Raw genomic sequence first — 10000 nt, forward strand, 5'->3', positions numbered from 1 at the left:
CTCGGTCTATAAAAAAATGGTCAGATGAAGCAGATGCTAAACTACAGGACTGTGTTGCTATCACAGTTCTGGGATTCTTCCGATGACATTGAGGAATACACCACATCAGTCACTGGCTTTATCACTAAGTGCATCGATGACGTCATCCCCACAGTCACTGTACGTACATACCCCAACCAGAAGCCATGGATTACAGGCAACATTCGCACTGAGCTAAAGTGTAGAGGTGCGGGACTCTAACCCGGAAGGTTACAAGTAATCCCTCTATGCCCTGCGACGAACCATCAAACAGATAAAGAGTCAATACAGGGCTGAGATTGAATCATACTACACCGGCTATGACGCTCGTTGGCAGCGCTTACAAACTATTACAAAATACAAAGGGAAGCACAGCCGCGAGCTGCCCAGTGAGACGAGCCTACCAGATGATCTATACTAGTTCTATGCTCGCTTCGAGGCAAGCAACACTGAGGTATGCATGAGAGCATCAGCTATTCCGGACGACTGTGTGATCACACGCTCCGTAGCCGACGTGAGTAAGACCTTTAAACAGGTCAACATACACAAGGCTGCGGGGCCAGACAGATTACCAGGACGTGTGCTCTGGGCATGTGCTGACCAACTGGCAGTTGTCTTCACTGACATTTTCAACATGTCCCTGATTGAGTCTGTAATACCAACATGTTTCAAGAAGACCCCCATAGTCCCTGTACCCAAGAACACTAAGGCAACCTGCCTAAATGACCACAGACCCGTAGCACTCACGTCCGTAGCCATGAAGTGCTTTGAAAGGCTGGTAATGGCTCACATCAACATAATTATCCCAGAAACCCTAGACCCACTCCAATTTGCATACCGCCCAAACAGATCCACAGATGATGCAATCTCTATTGCACTCCACACTGCCCTTTCCCACCTGGACAAAAGGAACACCTATGTGAGAATGCTGTTCATTGACTACAGCTCAGCGTTCAACACCATAGTACCCTCAAAGCTCATCACCAAGCTAAGGATCCTGGGAATAAACACCTCCCTCTGCAACTGGATCCTGGACTTCCTGACAGGCCGCCCCCAGGGGGTGAGGGTAGGTAGCAACACATCTGCCACGCTGATCTTCAACACTGGAGCTCCCCAGGGGTGCGTGCTTAGTCCCCTCCTGTACTCCCTGTTCACCTACGACTGCATGGCCAGGCACGACTCCAACACCATCATTAAGTTTGCTGACGACACAACAGTGGTAGGCCTGATCACCGACAACAACGAGACAGCCTATAGGGAGGAGGTCAGAGACCTGGCCGGGTGGTGCCAGAATAACAACCTATCCCTCAGTGTAACCAAGACTAAGGAGATTATTGTGGACTATAGGAAAAGGAGCCCTGAGCACGTCCCCATTCTCATTGACAGGGCTGTAGTGGAGCAGGTTGAGAGCTTCAAATTCTTTGGTGTCCACATCAACAACAAACTAGAATAGTCCAAACACACCAAGACAGTCGTGAAGAGGTCACAACAAAGCCTATTCCCCTCAGGAACCTAAAAAGATTTGGCATGGGTCCTGAGATCCTCAAAAGGTTCTACAGCTGCAACATCGAGAGCATCCTGACCGGTTGCATCACTGCCTGGTACGGCAATTGCTCGGTCTTCGACCACAAGGCACTTCAGAGAGTAGTGCATACGGCACAGTACATCACTTGGGCTAAACTGCCTGCCATCCAGGACCTCTACACCAGGCGGTTTCAGAGGAAGGCCCTAAAAATTGTCAAAGACCCCAGCCACCCCAGTCATAGACTGTTCTCTCTACTACCGCATGGCAATCGGTACCGGAGTGCCAAGTCTAGGACGAAATGCTTCTCAACAGTTTTTACCCCCAAGCCATAAGACTCCTGAACAGGTAAACAAATGGTTACCCGGACTACTTGTATTGTGTGCCCCCCCAACCCCTCTTTTACACTGCTGCTACTCTCTATTTATCTTATATGCATAGTCACTTTAACTATACATTCACGTACATACTACCTAAATTGGCCCGACCAACCAGTGCTCCCGCACATTGGCTAACCGGGCTATCTGCATTGTGTCGCATCACCCTCCAACCCCTCTTTTTACGCTACTGCTACTCACTGTTCATAATATATGCATAGTCACTTTAACCATACCCACATGTACATACTACCTCAATAAGCCTGACTAACAGGTGTTTGTATAAAGCCTTGCTACTCTTTTTTCAACACACACACACACACACACACACACACACACACACACACACACACACACACACACACACACACACACACACACACACACACACACACACACACACACACACACACACACACACACACACACACACACACACACACATACTTTTTATTTCGCACCATTGGTTAGAGCCTGTAAGTGAGCATTTTACTGTAAGGTTTACACCTGTTGTATTCGGCACACGTGACAAATCAACTTTGATTTGATTTGATTTGAACATGTGACACAAAACAAATGATTTTCTGATTATCTCAACCAAAACCCTTTGAAATGGATGAATCTGTACTCTAGAATAAAGTTGACCAACTAAAAGGTACTTTAGTTAATTGAGCTTATTGACAGAGACAATACACGCTGCTGAACCTTTCTGTAAATGTGCCATATTTAGCCAGCTGGCTGATGTTCAACTGTATTCCCTGAAAATGCTGCAGTGGTGAGTGTTCCTACCCATGCTCCTCCTCTCCAGCGAGGTGGGGAGTCTGATGACAGGTTAAGTCAGGTAAAACAGGCCTGTCTCTCTCAGCACAGCCTTATGTCTGTCTTTACTGACAGACAGTGATTTCTTCTCCTCCAAGTCAAGGGGATGTAATTCCAGCCCTGTCCTCTCCTGTACAAAGAGCCTGTATAGGGGTGTCAGTCAGGCTTACTGATGGCTCCCACATCCAATATTCACCAGGCCTGCGTCCGAAATGGCGCCCTATTCTCTATATAGTGCACTACTTCTGACCAGAGCCCAGTGGGAATAGGGTGCCATTTGGGACACAGCCCAGGTCTTCTTCCAACCAGTGGTAAAACTACACAGGCCTGACTGGACACAGGCTGGCTTAACACAGAGCTGCTTTAACACAGAGCTGCCTTAACACAGAGCTGTTTTAAAAGAGCTGCCTTAACACAGAGCTGTTTTAACAGAGCTGCCTTAACACAGAGCTTCTTTAACACAGAGCTGCTTTAGTAGAGCTGCCTTAACACAGAGCTGCTTTAACACAGAGCTGCCTTAACACAGAGCTGCTTTAATAGAGCTGCCTTAACACAGAGCTGTTTTAAAACAGAGCTGCCTTAACACAGAGCTGCCTTAACACAGAGCTGTTTAACAGAGCTGCCTTAACACAGAGCTGCTTTAATAGAGCTGCCTTAACACAGAGCTGTTTTAACAGAGCTGCCTTAACACAGAGCTGCTTTAATAGAGCTGCCTTAACACAGAGCTGCTTTAACACAGAGCTGCCTTAACACAGAGCTGCAGAGCTGCCTTAACACAGAGCTGTTTTAGAGCTGCCTTAACACAGAGCTGTTTTAACACAGAGCTGCCTTAACACAGAGCTGTTTTAACACAATGCTGGCTTAACACAATGCTGGCTTAACACAGCGCTGCCTTAACACAATGCTAACACAGAGCTGCCTTAACACAGAGCTGTTTTAACACAGAGCTGCTTAACACAGAGCTGCCTTAACACAGAGCTGCAGAGCTGCCTTAACACAGAGCTGCTTTAATAGAGCTGCCTTAACACAGAGCTGCTTTAATAGAGCTGCCTTAACACAGAGCTGTTTTAACAGAGCTGCCTTAACATAGAGCTGTTTTAACACAGAGCTGCCTTAACACAGAGCTGCCTTAACACAGATCAGCCTTAACACAGAGCTGTTTTAACAGAGCTGCCATAACACAGAGCTGGTTTAACACAATGCTGGCTTAACACAATGCTGGTTTAACACAATGCTGGCTTAACACAGAGCTGGCTTAACTATAGGTCACGCTCACATAATATAGGTCTGGCTCAAAAAAGGACAGACTATAAGCCTAATTTCTAGTCCAAGACATCATGTTTTCCACTTCAAGGCTGCATTTTTTAAAGCACGCACAGAGTGAGAGGGAGAGGGAGTGAGAGGGAGAGGGAGTGTGAGGGAGAGAACAAGAGAGAGAGACTGGGGAAAGGAGAGAGAGAGCGACAGAGAGAGAGAGAGAGAGAGAGAGAGAGAGAGAGAGAGAGAGAGAGAGAGAGAGAGAGAGAGAGAGAGAGAGAGAGAGAGAGAGAGAGAGAGAGAGAGAGAGAGAGAGAGAGAGAGAGAGAGAGAGAGAGAGAGAGAGATTCTAGTCATTCTAGTCAGATTCTAGTCATAGGAGTGTGATTCAGTGAATAAAGCATTCTAATAGTTGCATGGTGTTTCTGACTACTGACCTCTTAGAGCAGGATGGGCAACTTTGATGAGGGTGGGGCCACAAAACATAGAAACTCATCATGAGGGGCCACAGTGTCACGTCGGTCTGCATACCCACATCCACCCCTGTGTGTGTGTGTGTGTGTGTGTGTGTGTGTGTGTGTGTGTGTGTGTGTGTGTGTGTGTGTGTGTGTGTGTGTGTGTGTGTGTGTGTGTGTGTGTGTGTGTGTGTGTGTGTGCGTGTGTGCGTGTGTGTGTGTGTGTGTGTGTGTGTGTGTGTGTGTGTGTGTGTGTGTGTGTGTGTGTGTGTGTGCTTGCTTGACTGTATATGTACGTGTGATTCAGGTGTCAATTTTCTTTCTGATACAAAGAAGGAAGGAAAGAAAGAGAGAGGAAACAACATCAACTCAAGACACAGGTCAGTGGAGGGGAGCGCTTGCACAATGAAGGCGTTCCCCCCAAAAAGCTGAAATCCCCCCAGGGGTACGGGACGAGGGTCTATGACATCATGGTGGGCACACCCAACACCCATCCTGACTAGTTGTACAGCACAGAGGTCTGAACTCAACAGCTCACAGATGTACAAACGTCAACAAGCGTTAATGTTAAACTCCCCGAAAATAGTTTCAGAACCTCAGGAAACCTTTTCAATGTTCATTTAATCAATAGAGTAAGAAGCTGCCTGAAGGATAATGGAACAGTCCTCTGATCCTTCTATACCATTATGAACCCTGTTCATCAGCCTGTATAAGGACTTGAAATTCACACGTTTCACGCTGAAGTCAATCATACCCCTGTTTTTAACAAGGCTTTCAGTTGCAACCAGAATGGAAACATCTAAACCAAAGGCAGTTATTGTGTGACTTTCCGACGGTGAAAGAAAGACAGGGACTATTTTGGAGTGAAATACTAAACCGCTGTAAAAGCAGCCGGGGGCATCAGAGATGACCTCATCCCTGTCCCACGGGACCCTCTAGACATGCTCTGCTGTGGGACAATACACAGCCAACAGCTAAACATGAATCGCCTTGTCAGTAACACACACGCACACACTCGCACGCACGCACACACACACGCACACGCACGCACGCACGCACGCACTCACACGCACGCACACACACACACACGCACGCACACACTCGCACGCACGCACACACACACACGCACGCACGCACGCACGCACGCACGCACACGCACGCACACACACGCACACGCACGCACGCACACATGCGCGCACGCACACACACACACAAATAACACACACACACACAGGTCCAGATGTAACAGAACACTGGTGTGACCTCAGAGACTACACAGGAATGCCAATCACAGGGCCACTGCTGTGGAGGACATCCTCATATCACTGTGGTGAATATCACACGGAGCCAAGGCAGAGTAGTTCTCTAGACTAAGCACAGAGAATAGAGATGGAAGCATTTCAAACTAAAGTAAGTCGCTCTGGATAAGAGCGTCTGCTAAATGACTTAAATGTAAATGTAAGCATACTAAAATAGCATATTTGACATGTACTGTATTTGACCCAGGTCTAATGTTATTTGGGCATGTGTTAGTTAATGTTTTGGTTCATCCAGGCGGTGTGGACTGGAGGCCTCACCCTAGCTGTCTGTTGGTGGAGGGGGCCTGGGTGATGACAGAGTTGGACTGGGGAGAGGACAGGCCCTGCTGGATCACTATACTGTTGTCATGGTTCCCCATCCGAGAGTGATGCTGCTGGTTCTGGAGGTTCTGGCCATGTAGAGAGATATTCTGGAGAGGGAAGGAGGGAAAGAGCAAGAGAGAGGAGGGGGAGGGAGAGAGCAAGAGAGAGGAGGAGGAGAGAGAGAAAGAGGGGGAGAGAGAGAGGGGGGGAGAGCGAGAGAGGAGGAGGAGGGAGAGAAAGAGGGAGAGAGAGAGAAAGAGGGGAGAGAGCAAGAGAGAGGGGGGAGAGAGCAGAGAGAGGGGGAGAGAGCAAGAGAGAGGAGGAGGAGGGAGAGAAAGAGGGAGAGAGAGAGAGGGAGGGGAGAGAGCAAGAGAGAGGGGGAGAGAGAGAGAGGGAGAGAGAGGGGGGAGAGAAGGGAGGGAGGGAGGAAGAGGAGGGCGAGGGAGAGAGGGAGGGAGGGAGGGAGGAGGGGGAGGGATGTTGAGGGGGAGGGAGGGAGGAGAGGGAGGGAGGGAGGGAGGGAGGGAGGGAGGGAGGGAGGGAGGGAGGGAGGGAGGGAGGGAGGGAGGGAGGGAGGGAGGGAGGGGGAGGGAGGGAGGGAGGGAGGGAGGGAGGGAAAGGGAAAGAGGGAGGGAAAGAGGGAGAGAAAGAGGGAGAGAGAGAGGGAGGGTGATGGTGAGCAGGAGGGAGAGTAAGAATGAGAGAGAGGAAGGGAAGAAGGAAAAGAAGAGAAGGAGGGAAAGAGAGAGAGAGAGAGGATCAAGTCAGAACACATTGTTAATAACAGCCAACTGCAATAATGTGTCTTTAAGTTCATTTAGTGTAAAAGTTCCACAGCTTTACTGTAATCCCTGTACTGCTCAGTCACGTTCCTCGCCGAGAGCAGGAATATTTAAAGCAGCAATCAGCAGTTGAAACAATAGCAAAGTGTCCTCCCCGTCACTGTTTTGGTCAAAGGCTGACGTTGGATGGGACTGAAGAAATGTAACCACTCTCAAACTCAAAGACAGAGCTATAGACCGAACATCCATGATATCAACATCATAGTTGTAATCATGTTTTTAGGTTATATAGTGTTTGCTTACATTTACTTTGTTTACAAACATTGGAGTAAAACAAGCTTATATTTGAGGTTCTCATGGGGAACGATAGTTGAACTAAGCTTTTTGGGGCGGCAGGGTGGCTTACTGGTTAGCGTGTTGGACTAGTAACTGGAAGGTTGCAAGTTCAAATCCCTGAGCTGACAAGGTACAAATCTGCCCCTGAACAGGCAGTTAACCCACTGTTCCCAGGCCGTCATTGAAAATAAGAATTTGTTCTTAACTGACTTGCCGACTTAAATAAAGGTAAAATATGTATTTATTTTTTGAAAAGCTCATGAGCTCATAATCTATATTCTTCAATAATCAATGGCTACATATCATTCATTTATACGTCCCAAAATAGACATAGCAACTTCTGATTGCCCCTTATTTGAAGGACTACATGTTTGCAAACTATGGACTCATGACTGTTGGGGAGGTGTGTGTGAATGTGAGTGTGTGTGTGTGTGTGAATGTGAGTGTGTGTGGGGGAGGCGGGGTTAGGAAGGTCTGCTTTTCAGACCAATAACAACAACACACTTCCCTACCAGAAACTTCTACACTCTTAGAAAAAAGGGTTCCGAAAGGGTTCTGCGGCTGTCCCCTTAGGAGAACCCTTTTTGGTTCCAGGTAGAACTCTTTTGTCCCTCTGTGGAAAGGGTTCTACCTGGAACCCAAAGGGTTCTACGTGGAACCAAAAGGGGTTCTTCAAAGGGTTCTCCTATGTGGACAGCTGAAGAACAGTTTTTGGTTCCAGACAGCACATTTCTTTCCAAGAGGAAAGGGTTCTACCTGGAACCCAAAGCTTCTCTTGACCTTCAACCAAAAGGGGTTCTTCAAATCTTCTCCCCTGTGACAGCTGAATGAACTGTTTTCCACAGTTCCAGGTGAGACTCCACTCCCTGTGGAAAGGGTTCTGACCTGGAACAAAGCTCTTCAACCAAAACGGGTTCTTCAACCGTTCTCAGACTGTGGGGAGCTGAAGAACAGTTTTTGGTTCCAGGTGGCCTGGGTCCCTCTGTGGAAAGGGTTCTACACTGGAACCCAAAGGGTTCTACGTGGAACCAAACCTTCAAAGGGTTCTCCTATGTGGACAGCTGAAGAACAGTTTTTGGTTCCAGGTACCAACCAGACCCTCTGTGGAAAGGGTTCACCTGGAACCCAAAGGGTTCTACGTGGAACCAAAAGGGGTTCTTCAAAGGGTTCTCCTATGTGGACAGCTGAAGAACAGTTTTTGGTTCCAGGTAGACCAGACCAAAGGGTTCTACACTGGAACCCAAAGTTCTGGGGAACCAAAGGGGTTCTTCAACCAGACCAGTGGACAGCTGAAGAACAGCAGTTCTGGTAGAACAGAGATCTGTGGAAAGGACCAGAACCCAAAGGATCAGTTCTGGGAACAAAAGGGTTCTTCAAAGGGTTCTCCATGTGACAGCTGAAGAACAGTTTTTGGTTCTAGACAGCACATTTCTTTCCAAGAGCAAACTGTTGTAAGCGATGCTCTCGTGACCTTCAACCAACCTTTCTCCTTATCTCTCTCCCCTGTGATATGCTGCCATGCTGTGTACTCCACAGTCCTGCTGAGACTCCACTCCCAGTCGTGCTGACTGAGCACAGCTCTTCAACCATAAACGCCAGACCGCCAGACTGTGGGGACTGAGGAGGCTGGACGTGGCCTGGGTGACTTGACTCACACAGACAGCTTCCACAGCCAAACCCAGACCCAGACGTCAGCAGAGATACAGTCTACAGACCAGACCAGACACTGATTCAGGAGTCGGAGAGACAGAGAACCAGTCTATAGACCAGACCAGACACAGGATCAGCAGTCTGGGAGACAGAGATACAGTCTACAGACCAGACCAGACACAGGATCAGCAGTCTGAGAGACAGAGATACAGTCAACAGACCAGACCAGACACAGGATCAGCAGTCTGGGAGACAGAGATACAGTCTACAGACCAGACCAGACACAGGATCAGCAGTCTGAGAGACAGAGATACAGTCTACAGACCAGACCAGACACAGGATCAGCAGTCTGAGAGACAGGGATACAGTCTACAGACCAGACCAGACACAGGATCAGCAGTCTGGGAGACAGAGATACATTCTACAGACCAGACCAGACACAGGATCAGCAGTCTGGGAGACAGAGATACAGTCTACAGACCAGACCAGACACAGGATCAGCAGTCTGAAGGACAGAGATACAGTGTAGCTGTGTTGTGGCCAGTAGAGTATAGATATCATTTCACAGGTAAAGAGTTCTTAACATTGACCCATAATGCATTAACAACTACCTTAGAGTCCAATCAGACATCACTGTTGCTGGCAGTCTGTCTTTCTGTCCAGCCTGGTCTCGCAGTCTCAAGCTGCTGTCTGTCTGTCTGTCCAGCCTGGTCTCACTGTCTCAAGCTGCTGTCTGTCTGTCTGTCCAGCCTAGTCTCAAGCTGCTGTCTGTCTGTCTGTCCAGCCTGGTCTCACTGTCTCAAGCTGCTGTCTGTCTATCTGTCCAGCCTAGTCTCAAGCTGCTGTCTGTCTGTGTGTGTCTGTCTGTCTGTCTGTCTGTCTGTCTGTCTGTCTGTCTGTCTGTCTGTCTGTCTGTCTGTCTGTCTGTCTGTCTGTCTGTCTCTGTCTGTCTGTCCAGTCTGTCTGTCTGTCTGTCTGTCTGTCTGTCTGTCTGTCTGTCTGTCTGTCTGTCTGTCTGTCTGTCTGTCTGTCTGTCTGTCTGTCTGTCTGTCTGTCTGTCTGTCTGTCTGTCTGTCTGTCTGTCTGTCTGTCTGTCTGTCTGTCTGTCTGTCTGTCTGTCTGTCCAGCCTAGTCTCAAGCTGCTGTCTGTCTGAGGTTAATC

The 10000-nt window shown here is 48.5% G+C and overlaps 1 protein-coding gene across 2 annotated transcripts in view; it reads right to left on the bottom strand.

Annotated features, from left to right (window-relative positions):
- The window catches only part of creb5b (cAMP responsive element binding protein 5b), a 111246-nt gene that overhangs the window by 80197 nt on the left and 21049 nt on the right, over positions 1–10000 (bottom strand). For both annotated transcript variants that reach the window (XM_046334841.1, XM_046334842.1), the window contains exon 5: positions 6026–6177. In XM_046334841.1, coding sequence (XP_046190797.1) covers positions 6026–6177 — 152 coding nt within the window. The remainder of the gene's footprint in view (positions 1–6025; positions 6178–10000) is intronic.

This window comes from Oncorhynchus gorbuscha, unplaced genomic scaffold (assembly GCF_021184085.1).
Source record: "Oncorhynchus gorbuscha isolate QuinsamMale2020 ecotype Even-year unplaced genomic scaffold, OgorEven_v1.0 Un_scaffold_607, whole genome shotgun sequence".
NCBI lineage: Eukaryota > Metazoa > Chordata > Actinopteri > Salmoniformes > Salmonidae > Oncorhynchus > Oncorhynchus gorbuscha.